Genomic DNA, 14,766 nt, shown 5'->3' on the forward strand with positions numbered 1-14,766 from the left:
GGGAGTGCCAGCGGGCATGCCGGGCATGGGGACTGCTCGGAGGAGCAGGATGGCCCTAGCTCAAGACAGTTCCTAGGCTGGGATGCTAACCACTTGTCCTGGCTCAGGGTAGGTGCATTTTGTCCCTTATGAGGCATCTTTTTACCTGTCTGTGTTAGAGTGGACTCCTGGGTCTGGGTGCCACTTTCACTGTCACAGAACTGTCTCCGTTAGATCTGAGGTTGAGGGCTGGTTACGCAAAATGGCTTCTGCTGAACACTCCCCTCTGCTATTTTGAGTCGAGACAAAAACATCACTTCCCCAGTCCCAGCCCTAGGGTGGGGTAGGGGGGCCCCAAATGGGGAAAGCTCCAGAAGATTCATACAAGGAGCTGGGCAGATTTTAATTAAAGCTGGCAAGAAGAGAAGCTTCTCCTGAGCAGGGTGTCAGGCATTCTAAGGTTTCCTCGAGTTTTGTTCAGTGTCCTGTCTCCTGCCCTCAGCTGGAGACCCACTCAATATGGCTGCAAACTAATAAAAGATCAAATCCCACTTGCAATCCCAGTAGGGGATCAGGATCTTTTCTTGCAGGCAGATTCAGACTGGTGTGTTTGCTGCGGTAATTTATTTTTGTTTTGAGCAAATGAAGGCAGTCATTCAAGAGCACAGGGAGAGAGCTGACTAGTGCCCTTAGACCACTCTTGGGCATGGCGACCAGGGCCAGGCATGCTTTTCTGAAATGCCAGTTTAACTAGGGCAGCAGGTCTTGACACTGTCTTCTATCAGAATAGCACAGTGAGCTTTTGGGGGCCTGGTCCACACCCCCAACAGGTGAGGTGGTAACTACAAAGACTCACAGGCTGAAGAGGAGGATGTTTCCAGGAAAAAGGACTCCAGAGACTGGGGTAATACTTGGGAGATTCTGGGGGTATGAGGGAATTGGGCTTGGAAGTGGGGGAGGGGGTTAACCCACAGGAAGGGCTTAGTGGAATTCCCAGTTATGGAACCAAAGAGTGGCTTCTGACACCCTCCTTCCTAGTGTCTGCCCATCTCTACCACCTACCTCAGTGGCCAATCAACTCCCTCCCTCTTCATGACACCAGGGCTCATATGCAAACCCAGGGCGCTAGGGGAGGCAGTATTAATTAATAGGAGTATGTGTTTGTGATTGTTTGGGCGGGGCTGCCATGCCTATCTGCATAGGGTGGGGAGAGCAGGACAGGAATGGAGCCTCAGGATGGATAGCTTGGAAGGAAGTCTCACGACTGTGTTCCTTCCCTACTTGGGTCCTAGATCACCCTTTCCGGATACCTGCCTCATCCTAGGAACACCCTTGTCCCTGGGAGGGTGCTTGAGACTTATCTACCATCAACTGGGCAGTCAGGCTGCAGACCTTGCATTCACAGCACACAGTGGCTTGTTACAATTGAAAGCATTCTCTGGCAAGTGCTCTTTGCAAGGCAGCAGGGAGGAAGAGGAGGGGAAAACTCTCAGTTGATGGAGCCAAAGAAGGCTGGCCAGAGGCCCTGTTGGCAGGCAGAGTGGAGTGTCTTCAGACTTGCTACTTCCCAGCACAGAAGCGGGCTTGTAAAGATCACAGCTGTTGGGTTACGCCAGAGTTCATATCACAGCTTATCAAAGAGGCTAGCTTTTCTCCCTCCTTTCCTTTTCTCCTGTGTATAAGTGGGGTGGTTCACAGGCACACAAGGCCTGGATTTGTTCAGCTAGCATTAGCATGGAGGGTAGGAAGAAGCTGGAGGAGGGCAATGCACACCAACACCTACTTTAGGAGAGTTGTTTTAGTGGGGCCGAGCTGGGCGCCGGTGGGTGTCCTGGTCACTGGGGCAGCAAAGCTAGCTTTTAGGACACAAGGTTTAATTATCCCACTCTCCCATGAAGCCTGTTCCTGTTCTCCACAGACCACCAGGGGAAGTGGAGGCCATGCTCATGTCAGGGGCTGGAGAGCAGTTCTCCATCAAACATCACCAGCACTGGGGCTGGAACCCATTGGAGCTGACTCAGTCTCACCATAGAATGGCTAGATGGGTACCATTAACATTTCATTAACGTCTGTGTTTTATGGACAGAGCAGGAAGGATCCGGAAGCATGTCACATGGTTACAAAGGTTACAACTGAGAGGAATTGGGATTTGAACCTGTGCTAGCAGGCTAGTTTTTATGTCAACTTAATACAAGGTAGAGTCATCTGAAAGGTGGGAACTCAATTAAGGAAATGCCACTGTAAGACTGGGCTGTAGGCAAGCCTGTAGGGTATTTTCTTAATTAGTGATTGAGGTGGGAGGGCCCAGCCCATTTTGGGTGGGGCCACTTCTGGGCAGATGGTCCTGGGTTCTATAAGAAAGCAGGCTGAGCAAGCCTGTAAGGAGTAAGCCAGTAAGTAGTAACCCACCATGGCCTCTGCATCAGCTTCTGCCTTCAGATTCCAGCCCTGTTTGAGTTCCTGCTCTGACAACCTTTGATGATAAACAGTGATGTGGAAGTATAAGCCAAAATAAACCCTTTCCTCCCCTGTTGATTTTGGTTATGGTGTTTCATAACAGCGATAGTAACCCTAACTAAGACAGAATCTAAGCCTCACTCCAAATGCCACATACTTCCTTAAGCTTTGAGGGTGTGTGGGCAAATCTTGGGTACCCTGCCCTGTGTGTGTGCCATCTTCCTCCAACGGAGGCTGGGCCTCAACTTCCCTACAACCAAACCAAGGATAGCCTAGACCTAGGTTAGGGCCGGTGAGGCCGGCTGAAAAATGAGGGCTTGGCGCCACTGGCTCCCTCAATCTCAATCCATGACCTAGATGACTATGTCTGTCTACAAGGTAAGGAGCTGGGTGGACACTGAGGCCAAGCTGGAGCTCTGGTCTTCCATGCCTGTCTCTGGTTCCACATCAAGGTGCAGTCTGGGAACAGTGTGGGGTGAGGAGACTAAAGAAAATTCTCTCTCTGAGCTGAGAACCCACTAGACATTTGTTCTCAGGAGCTCTGGATGCCTTTGTCTTCCTACCAATGGCAGCTGCCCTGGGCCCTAAACATATCACTGCACAAATAATGGCTTCTAACTTGTTCATAGGAGCAACCTTTATCAGTGTGCCGAATTAGGACCGAGAGGAACAAGTGAGCAGCTGAAGGAGGGGTTGAGAGGCCATCTATCGCGTTCCTCATCAGGCCTGTGGCTCCATTAGTGCGTGTGCCATTAACATACCCTTCAGGCCGTTCTTTTTTTGGCATGAGGAGGCCTGAGGTCAACGTCCAGTGTCTTTCCTTGAGTGCTTTCCAAACTTATTTATTGATTGACTGGCACAGGGTCTCTCACTGAGCCTGAAGTTCACCAACTCGGTGAATCCAGATAGCCAGGGAGTTTCAGGGATCTACCTGTCCCCCACACCAAACACGAGAGTTACAGGCACACACTGCCATGCCCTGCTTTGATATAGGCTGTGGGGATATGAACTCAAGTCCTGGTGCCAGTGTAGCTCAGGCTTGTTTAGGTCACTATGTAGCCTAGGCTGGCCTTGACCTCACAGCAATCCTCTCACCTCAGCTTCCCCAGTGCTGGGATAACAGTTGTGAATCACAATACCCAGTTTTAGTATGTTCCCTCTTCAAAGCTATTAGCAGAAAAGAATTCTATAAAATGAAGATGCAGGATGCAGCCAACCACCCCACCTCATCGAAGGGCTTAGTCTCTTGTGCAACTACGGAAGCAGGGAGGGAGTTGCACGTCTATGATGCCAGATTCTGGTCTGTGTGCCCTCAGAGTCCACACTGGGTGTCTGAGACAGTGACTAGAGGACTGGTCAGTAGTGGCTGGGCACTGGCTTGGGAGGCAGCAGGTTCTCAGGTACAGGTTTTAGGGCACGGAGGCAGATAAGCTGGATGGCTAGAGCAAAGGCCAAGAAGAGATCTTAGTGAAGGACTGTTGCGCCAGGACCCAGGGATGAGACCCTCTGTGGCTGTGCTGGGTAGGGTGAGGCCTGGCCTTGATGACCTCTCAGAACCCAGCAAAGTTTTTGAGGTAACTGAGCTCTGAACAGCAAGTGGTTGCCATGCTGGATATTCCAAGTCCCCAGAGGACAAGGAGAGATGACCCACAGGCCCTGCTCTTGAGCCCTCTGAAGAGCTGGGACCATAGTCCCGGCCCCAGGTTCCTTAGCATGCAGATGTTCAGGAGTCCTTGAGGTTCCAAGTTCTGTCATCTACCCGAGAGGGACAACATAGTGGGTGCTGAATCAGAGTAAGGAGTGTGCAGTCCAGCTCCAGGCAATCCTAGCTGGCACACTGCTTCTTAAGCACACTTTCCCTTAAGCAAAAATGAGAATTCTTATCATTCCCAGACACTAAGAAGCCAGCAAACTCTTACTGGCCTGAAGTCTGTAAACAGAAACATGGTAGTGGCCTGACTACCAGCTTTATGGAGTCTCAGGTAGGGAGGAGGCCAAGCATGTCCATACCACCTGCATTTCTGCTGTGTGCAGTCTGGGGATGCTGGGTACCATCTTAAACTCCCACTTCAAGACTTAAGTCTGCAGCTAGGAAGGCATGGAAAACCCAGGGCAGCCCTGTTCTCCAGAGAGTAAGCTGTCTACCCCTACCTTTTCCAAAGCCCCCTCTCTTTACTGGTTCCCCGAGTCTACCAGATGAAGACTGCTCATCAAGAGTGCTGAGACCCCTGCAGTCTGGAAAACCACATGAAGTTAACGGTCACTCATGTGAGGACATTCTGTTGTTCTGATATGGGTGGGTCCCTGGTATTATATCTCACGTCTGCTTCAACCTCTTAACTGGAACTGTCCAACTCCATGGGGGAAAAAACCCCCACAGTGATCTTCTTATTTTGGCCAATGAGGTAAAAATCCGTTCGTAGTGGTACCACGCACTCATCCACTGTGCTACTGCCACTTCGGCCATTTCTAGATTAACAGTGGTCTCAACCGGTACACTCTTGGGCCTCAAGCACACTGGGCAGATGCTCTACATCTGAGCTACCTGCCCAGTCTCTGAACATTTTTGATTGTTCAAAATAGGTGGGGGCAGGTGCGACTTGCACCTGGTGGGTAGAAGTTGGGGATGCTGTTTAAACATCCGACAGCTCCACCACAAAGAATTACCTGGATTCAAATGCCCACAGCACTGAGGGCTGATAACCTCTCCAGACCACAGGGATATCCTTTTGGGAGTTCAGACATCAGAAGCCCCTTCTGCCTGCTGTGGTCCTACTATTCTTTCTGTCCCTTCTCACGAGTCAGTCCTTTGGCCTAGCTCTCAGGGTATCTTCAACTGCACTCTCTGACCTTCATCTGGCCTGTGTCCCCTCCCCCTCGCAGACAGGCCTCTCCATCACATTCCCTCTTCTTCCCTTCCACCCCCTGAGCCCACTCTGTGGGTGAGCAGGCTTCAGCTCAGCTCCCAGATCTTCAAGCTTCTTCTTCCCGCACTGCCCCCACTTCCTTCCACCTTTCTACTGGCCCTTCTCAGCCTCCTCTTCTGGCTTCTCCCTTTGCCCAACCAGCACCCATGAAGATTCTTAGGGCTCAACCTCAGACTCCTTCCCTCACTCAGCTCCTCTTATTCCCTAAAAATGAAAACTCTACAGGGCAGGACCAACTAGAACTGTACTGTACACAGGACTGCTGCTGAGTAATTATCTGTTGACTGAGTGACTACATCATCCATTTCCAGGCTTGCATCTTAGAACTAGGTCTCTCTTTGATGCATCAAACTGCTGCTTCGACATTTTACTTTTGATGTTCTCAAAGCAATTCAAACTCAAGCAAGTGACTGTCTTCACTCTGATACTCTCTCAGGGCTCAGGGCCTGCATGCTCTTATGACTCCTCCCCTTGTCCCTCCTGCACTTCAGCCTCAATCAGCACTGCTGCCCAGGCCCTTGATAGTCAGCCAGGCTCATCTAGACCACAGCATCCCAGCTGTCTATCCACCTTAGACTTCTAACCCATTCTCCCAACACAGCCAGAAATCTGGTCCCATCATTCCCCGTCATGTAGCTTCTAACTGACTGACCTCTGAGTAAGGCTAAGAACCGACGTAACTGGGTTGTTTGTGCCAGTGCCCAGGGCTAAGAGACCCTCTATGGCTGTGATGGGTCGAGTGAGGCCTGGTCTGGAGGCTGGCCTTGATGTCCTCTCACTCAGAACTCAGCATAGCTCTTGAGTGATTGCCATGTTGGGTATACTGAGTCCCCAGAGGACGAGAAGAGGGTCTGTGAGCTCTGCTCAACTTTGTTCAGGTTCACAGCAAAATAAACTCTTCATGTGCATTCCTGACATCAAGTTCTCTGTGTAAACTGGGGCTCTGCTGGGGTACCCAGCTCCTCCACCCTGGTGGACACACCAATACAGACTGCTCCCTAAGCACCCTCAGCCACATTAAGAACCCCACCACCCTGAGGTTTTGATTCCACTGGTCAAGAGAGAGGCCTAGGCAGGTTTTAATAAGCAGACCTAAGATCTACTGCTGTAGAGATTCTAGGACCATTTGGAAGGCTCTTCCACATGGCTTTGTTGGGAAGTCTGCAGGAATTTTTGTTCTTGATCTAGCTTTCACTAGCCTGAAGGTGACACTGGGCACTCTTCTTGGTGATGCTGCTTTATGATGCTATGGACGACAAGTTCTCAGACCTGTCCAAGGCTAGGTTCAGTCAATTCAAGAACCTGGCTTCACTGAACTGGCCAAATCCTGTGCTAGTTAGTTGCTAGGATCCAGCCCCTGTCATGTTCTGTCTGGCTCGCTTACTTTCTTCTTCCAAAGAACAATGGTGGCACTTATGGAGAGGATATTTTACCAGAAGGGAAATACTTTCAAGAAATAAACACTTAACTCAGTTTTTAAAGAAATGCCAAGGACTACCTGCTTCACGTTGGTAGTACCACAATCTATTGTGAGGGAAGAACCTTCTTCATTTCTTCCAAGAACAATGCAAAGTCAGGAAAAGGGGGAGGAGAAAGAAAGGGAAGCAGGTGGCTCCTGTGCCACCATATTCAGTGAGAGATTCAAAGCTGAGGCACATAGGGCTGACCTGATGATGAACGGGCCTCTGGCCTCCAGCAGCTTCCGTTCACTGCTGAATGTCTGCAGAAGGTTGATCATGAACTTGTAAAAGTAGGAGTTCATGGTGGGGGTGGAAGGAGAGCATTCTAAGCCTTTGGTACCTGCAGAGAAAGAAACAGAGCCAGGATTTACTCTTGATTGTGTGTCTACAGGGTGAGAGACAGAATACAATCGTAAATGTCAAAGGTGTGTGTGTAAAAAGATGGGAGAAAAATCTCCAATCAAGGGCCACAGACAGGAAGGCAAGGACTTTATGAGTATGAACAAGCACATACAGTTTACTGGTTCACTCCTCCATCTATTCCCATAGCACTCAGTGAAGATCATGGGTAAGACCTCCATTAGGTACTACAATAAAAACCGAACAGGCTGGGTGGTGGTGGCGCACACCTTTAATCCCAGCACTCGGGAGGCAGAGCCAGGTGGATCTCTGTGAGTTCAAGGCTAGCCTGGTCTACAGAGTGAGATCCAGGACAGGCACCAAAACTACATAGAGAAACCCTGTCTTGGGAAAAAAAAAAGAAAAAGAAAAAGAAAATCCAAACAGGACTTGGAGAGATGGCTGTGTGGTTAGGGCATGTACTGCTGCTGTGGAGGACTTGACTTTGATTCCTAGTACACACACCAGGCAACTCAGAACCACCTGTAACTTCAGGGGATCTGACACTATCTTCTAATTTCCACTTGAATCTGTACTCATGTGCATATACCCACAGATGGTTACACACATATACATGTAATACAAAATAAAACAAATCTTAAAAAAATAAAAACAAATGAACACAGTTCTCCCCACTATCCAAACAAACTAGATACATGTAGGTTTACTTTGCAAAATTAAGGACTATCAGTGGCCAGAGAATAAAGAGTTTAGATAGACAGCTGGGCATGGTGGCACACACCTTTAATCCCAGCACCTAGGAGGCAGAAGCAGGTAGATCTCTAAGTTTGAGGCCAGCCTGGTCTACACAGAGAAACTCTGTCTTGAAAAACCAAATCAGACAAACAAACAAACAAACAAACAAAAACCAAACATCCCCATCAAAAATGAACAAAAAAACCCCCAAACCAAACTAAAACAAAAAGACATTAGGTGCAACTTCTCCGTGGTCAGCAAAGCTAGCAAACCCCCATGAGGCACAAGATAAATTCCTTTCATAGTGTTGAGAAAAAACATAAATCATGCACATGTTGACTGGGCTAACACTAGCAAACAGGTGACTTGTTTGGATCCTCACCAAGCATTGGGATCCACTGGGTTAAGGTGCTCTTTTAGGGTGTTACTCTAAAAACCTGCAAAGCCCTGGCTGGCTGTGTAACACAAACATGCCTCAGCTGGAAACATGCTCAGAGCCTCACACCAGCACTCCTCCAGCCTGCTCTTGCATATGTGCCCTTGGTGAAGCTTCAAGAGGAAGGCTGCTGGGTTGTTCTGCTGTGGGCTAGTCACACCCCCCCCAGGATCCTCCTTCCTTTCTAATGCATGGTGACTCCACTGTAGACTGCTGGAAAGGGGTGACAAGGATGGTGGGATTTTTCAGTCTGCCCAATGCAATATCAGGACATCTTTGTTAAAAACAGCATTGTTAGTCTCATCCTTGCCCCATAAAGTATGCCTTTCAAAGCATACCAAGTTTTCAGAATATTCTTTGCTGTACAGAAACCACTACTAGCTGTGGAATACTTTAATTATCCCTCTATTGGGATCCTGTATTACCTTTACTTCCTAGTCTCTCCTCCAGGCCCTGAAAACAAATCCTTATCTATACACTTACCTATTCTGGACATTTTGCATGAATAAATGGAACCCACTATGGCTTCTTTCATGCATCACATATTCAAGGCTCATCCTAGTTGTGTATATCCATTCTTTATTCATTTTTATGGCCAACCAATGGTCATATTGTATTTGTTAATTCATCAAATGGTGAGTACTTGGTGGTTTCCACTCTGTGGCTATTATGAATAATGCTGCTGTAAACAGTCATGCTTACAGGTTCTGTATGGATAGATTTTCCTTTCTCTTGGCTATATACCTAGGAACCAAACTGCTGGGCCGCATGGAAACCGTTTGGGTCCTGAGGAATTGCCAGGCCATTTTCCATAGTGGCTACAAAGGAGACTCTCCCTTCTCTGTCCTCTCTCCAGCACATGTTATCTGTCCTTCACTATAGCCATCCTAGTGGATGGGAAGTGGTGTTTCATTGTGTTTGGATTTGTAGTTCTCTAGTGATAATGTTACTCATGTTTATGGTGCTTATGTTTATCTTTTCTGGAGAAACAGCTACTCAATTCCTTTGCCTTTTTCCAAAATTGAACCATCTGTCTTTTTGTTATTAGAGTTCTTCATATACGTAGTTCTTACTGGGTAGGTGGTTTATAAGCATTTTCTCCTATTCTGTGGGTCTCTCCTGACTTCTGCCAGGAAAGCACTCCACTACAAAGCTACATCCCTAGTCTTCTTTCTTGATACTGTCCTCTGAAACAAAAAATATTTGGGCTGGGGACACAGCTCGATGGTAGAGCATTTGCCTACTGTGTTCAAGGCCATGGGTTAAATTTCCAGTACTGTAAAAAACAAAACAACTCTTGTGGTGCTACAGACCTCATGCATACATGCTAGGGAGCTTCTATTACTGAGTTACACCACCAGTCCCACAAACCTAGTCCAATATGGCACTTTTTCTTTGGCTGCTCATGCTTTTGAAATAGTAGAGTAAGTAGGGCCAGGCTAATTGAGGCAGTAGAGACTGTCAGTTTCTCAACTGGCCTCTCTCTGGTCTAGAAGTCTCTCTTCCTGAAAGAGCAGGCAGGTACTGGCACAGGTAGACAGGATGTAGGGGTCCTTGGAAATCAAGCTTGGCTGTGGTAGCATACATGAGCCTCCAGAAATATTAGGCCAAGTGTATAAAAGAATGTACAAAACCACCGAGGGCATTACAAGTCTCCCAGAGGAGCTGTTGGTGGCCAGTGGCTCCAGGGGCACTGAAACACCCCAGGGGTCCTCTGTGTTTTCTCCTGATCTTTATAGGGAAGTGGCTGGGAACTAGAAGACATTTTTTTGTGTGTGCCAGCCCCCCAGCTGCAGATGCCTTAAAACTTGTCATTCTCATTCCTTAGACTCTTAACAGATCCCTTTACTTCTAAACCTGCAGCCTTCCATCCCAAGACCTTTCTACATAACCCTCCACACTTCCAAATCCTGCTACCCTAAATCCCAAGACTCTTCTAGACAACATCCTCCATCTAAGACCCTTCCAGACAACCCTTCAGGAATCGCACTGGGGAATCTTGAGTGAAAAGCCCAGTTTAAAGACATGCCTCATTCAACTTTCTGTAATGCGTTGTTCTAGGTCCATGCTGGGGACCACCTGGCTGCCCTGGTTCTAAGTGACTTTGGAACGGTAAAGTCTCGGCTCCCTGGCCTTGAGGGGCTGTTTGCAGAAACAAGTGTCACATTCTTACAGATCAGGTACCTCCAGGCCCAGCCGGGGCTGATCTTAGAAGTGGCTGAAGACACAGCTGCCCAGGCAGCCCCACCTCACCACCCTCACCCACAGGAGACACACTCAGTGATGGCTGTCACAGCCTGGCTATCCACCCAGCCCCAGGGACATGTGTACAGGAATCTAGGTAACTGTAAGCTTCTGGGGGTGTATCTCTGCATTATCTGGGCCCTGGTCTCCTTCCTGATTCTCTATATGCACCCCTGGGCCATCTCATTTCCAGGCCTAAGGCCACCAGGCTTCAAAGTACTTAAAAGGACAAAGGAACTAATGAAGAGAGCAATTACAAATACACTCTCCTGGCTGTGTCTATCTGGGAGCCCTAAGGAGCTGGGTGCTTTGGGAACACTGAAGTTTCAGCCTCACAGGGACAGGGGAAAGAAAGCATTGAGCATGGTACTCTGGCCTCAGTTTCTTCATCTATAGGTAAGGGCAGTAAGAGTCCCTAACAACTGAGACAACACATGTAGTGTACTGGACAAGGCATGCCACGAGTCTGTGCTCAATAAATGGGATGAGTGTGACATTAGCGAATGCCTCCTGTCCTGGAGCACTGTGTGGGGAAGACTGTTCTCATTCTCTGCTGAATACGCTGTAAATGCGGGAAGAATTAGGATCTGAAACAAATTCACAGAATTCTATTGGGATACTTCAGGGAAGAAGAAAAGGAGTTATCTGTGCCCCACCCCCCAGGTCAGCTGACAGACTGGCCAAAGACAACAGGAGAGATGACTTGGGGCTACCCTGCACACATCTCTGCTCCTTTAGTAAGAGCTCTCACTGGTCCAAATGGACTTTCAGTGCCCAGGCTAAATGATGGTGGCCTTTAGTGGAGAGACAAAAAGCACATGGGACAAACGACTAGTTCTTACAGCAGTGTCCTCTGGGAAAACCTGTGAGCTCAGTCCTTCAAGTGAGCCCATTGTTCAAACACCACACACAAGAAAAAGCCCAGTATTCCGAGACTGGAGCCATGTACCTTTCCCAAGACTCAGCTGACAGGAGGCTTAGATGTGGCAGTTTAGGGTGAGCTCCCCAGAACCCCAGACTGACTTGTATTGAATGAAACCATCAGGAGCAGGGCCTCTGACCTTAGAACCCCACCAGCTAGGAAGACCACTGCACCCGTGGAGGGTTGGGAGTCTTGGGAAAGAAAGGGGAGCAGTCAGTGCTCACTGGTGACAGGGCCAGGGTCTGTGAGAGCTCTCGTCACCATAGTTTCCCTTTTGCCCAACTGCCTGACCCCAGGAGCCTTCAGGCCTGCTGTCTTGTCAGACTTGGGATCCAGCCTCTGTTCAGATCCCCACTCGCCCGACAGGCACTGTCTGTGAATCCCCAACTAGCAGACCTGCCCATGCCATCAATCTCACCTGAATAGTGAGTTTAGATCAGAGGTTCCACGTCCTGCTCTGCACTCCTTCCCTGCTGCCCGTCTGGAAGTCAGGGGGCTGTCTGCAGCTTCTTGCTGTGAACTTCTCCCCCATCCTAAGAAGAGACCCCGTCTTCTGCCGCCTGAGCACAGATTTTCTTAGGGACCCTGCCATGCTTGGCTCTTTCTGCTGCTGGGTCTTGAGTTCTCCCTGGAGCTCCCACCATGCTGCTGCCCCCTCTGCCTCTCTTGTTCGTTGTGTTTAAAGAACGTCTAATAAACTCCTCAGTCCCCAGCAATCTGACTCAGTGTCTTGAATCACCTGCCCCATCCCAAACTCAACAGTTCTTGGCCAGGGCTGTGGGGCTCGGGAGGAGGTGGAGAGAACAAACTTGCCCCAGGAGTGCGACTGCAGATTTCCGCCTCACTGCAGCCTGCACCTCCCAGGGGACAGCTCAACCGCCTCCACCGGCCTCCACAGGCCTCTTCCGCCCACCTCCGGCTTTCGCTCATCTGGTTGTGCAGCTGAAGTGGCTCTGTCTCAAGACGGGCTGGTGCTGCACATGCCTGAGGATAGGCAGAGCTGGGCCTGGCTCGGCCTGATTTAGGGCATGCCCCCCAGATCTGCATCTGGACAGAGGTGTCCTAGCAGACAGTACTTAGCATTACCAGTGCAGTTTTGTAGGCCAACTCAAATGGTGGACAAGCTGCTTTGGTGGGAATTGGCAGGCCAGGAAGGAGAGGAGAGGGCTGTGTGTCGGGTTCTTCCTAAAGGGCTGAGAGGAGCAGGATCTCCATTTCCTGACCCAAAGAGGACAGGGATGTGAGGGAGAGTGCAATCCTTCAAGCCACACAGATCTGCCTTGTATTTCTGGTTTGGGCAAGCAAGAAGTCTGTGGGGCTCTGGAAGGAAGCTCACGTGACTGACTGGCTGCTCAGGGGCAGACAGATGCTGTGGGGAGTCCTCTGTATACAAAGACAGGCCGGGGTGGTGGTGGCTGGGGAGCCAGCCCTGCAGATGCTGTTAAGTGAAACCTGATGTGGCGACATGAGAATCTGCAGAAAGCCTCACAAACAACCTTCCCTGGGATGTTTTGGATTGAGTTTTGTGGCTATGACGTGAAGGAGCCTCACATGTCAGGATAAAAATAGCTCTGGCCTCAATACACAACCCAAGTTACAGTGCAACAGAACCAGATGCAAAAACATTAGCCACCCAGCTCAGACTCTACTTGCAAGGTTTCATTCTATACCTTCTTCCCTGCTGAGGTCAGGCCCAGGGATCTGGGCCATCCAACTGAGTAGCTATTAGGATTTGCTGACTTGAGGAGGTAGGACAAGGGCCAGTGGCTATTGAGAGCACACCCAGGAGGCCAAAGGAACAGAGGAGACCTGGACCCTGTCGCTGATTCAGCCCGACCATGGAGACAGTGAGCTGCTTTCTCATCTGGGACCATCTCAGAGAAAGGAGTACAGTCCATTCTTGGCACACAAAGTGCTTCATGAAGCTGGGTGGTGGCGGCACACATCTTTAATCCCAGCACTTGGGATGCCGAGGTAGGAGGATCTCTGTGAGTTCCAGGCCATCCTGGTCTATATAGGAAGCTCCAAGACAGTCAGGGCTATACAGAGAAACCCTAACTCCAAACCAAACCATAACAACAACAACAAAAAAAACATACTTCATGGAGGGGAGTGACTGGGAAGCTGGTATGGGACAAAAGGAGAATGGTGGGAAAGAGCAACTCCCCTAGAATTAAGTGGCTGGAAGGAAGGGAGGCCATGCTGGTGGGTTTTTTGTTTTTGGTTTTTTTTTTGAGAGAGAGTTGTAGAAATGGAGGTAGCACTCACTCCATGGCTTCATGGACACACCACCACCCTGGTGACCTGATCCCGGAGGTAACCACCCTAGACAGGAGCTGGAGCCTCACCCATATCCAGGAGGCGTTCCAGCTGTTTGGCTCATAGCACAAGACAAGATATTCAGCCACAGAGGGGCTTAGGAGTAATTCTCAGCTTTTAGGGGAGCAGTGGGGCCACACAGCCATCTGCTATCCGGAAGGGCTGCTACCGAAGCAAGGCCTAGGGCCAAGGGAGAGAGCTAGGACTGACAAGACCAACCAACAAGGAGTCTCAGTTGCAGCCCAAGGGGACACCTTCTTGGACAATGGGACCGGGGAACTTCAGCTCACCCTTGGTGACCTGTTCATGGCCATCCTTCATTTTAATCATCTCTAAAAAAAGAGTACTCATCCTTCCTGGGTACCTGCTGCTAGGGATTCATACATGAATAAAACCTAGCTCCTGTGGCCTGAGATCACAAGAACATACAAGACATTTGGTGATCCTGACAAAAGGTGAGTTTAGAAATAGGGATGACCTGAGTGTTTGCATTTCTGATGACTCTGGGTTACCAAGGATTGGAACCTACACCTCTGCACCTTGGCGGCAGGAGGGCCTTAGCTGGTCACAGCCAAGAGGGAACACAGATCAGTTCCACCATCTACCCCGACAAGCACGAGGGGCTCAAGGGGAGGCAGCCTTGCAGAGGGTCTCACCAGAACTGACCCGAGCGGTCCTGTGATCCTAAGGACAGCTGCCAAGGCAGTTCCTCACAGTACAGTGCTGATCTTAGCCCTGCTATGGAGGAGCTTCCAAAGCCCCCAAGTACTCCACCCTAGCTTAGAAGACAGGGAAGTGGTACCTGAGGCAGGAACCCACTACAGGCCACAGGCGTAGATCTTTCTGCTACCTCTCAGAAGCTGAAAGGATACAGAGGCTTGGAGGGTCAAAGAGCAATGGGCAAGGCTCTTAAGGGAGCTGTGACAG

The 14,766-nt window shown here is 49.6% G+C and overlaps 1 protein-coding gene across 2 annotated transcripts in view; it reads right to left on the bottom strand.

The window, feature by feature from the left end:
- The window catches only part of Vac14 (VAC14 component of PIKFYVE complex), a 113,705-nt gene that overhangs the window by 29,241 nt on the left and 69,698 nt on the right, over positions 1-14,766 (bottom strand). For both annotated transcript variants that reach the window (XM_052728234.1, XM_052728235.1), the window contains exon 14: positions 7,031-7,163. In XM_052728234.1, coding sequence (XP_052584194.1) covers positions 7,031-7,163 — 133 coding nt within the window. The remainder of the gene's footprint in view (positions 1-7,030; positions 7,164-14,766) is intronic.

This window comes from Peromyscus californicus, unplaced genomic scaffold, assembly GCF_007827085.1.
Source record: "Peromyscus californicus insignis strain IS unplaced genomic scaffold, ASM782708v3 Scaffold_8__1_contigs__length_139910024, whole genome shotgun sequence".
Lineage (NCBI taxonomy): Eukaryota > Metazoa > Chordata > Mammalia > Rodentia > Cricetidae > Peromyscus > Peromyscus californicus.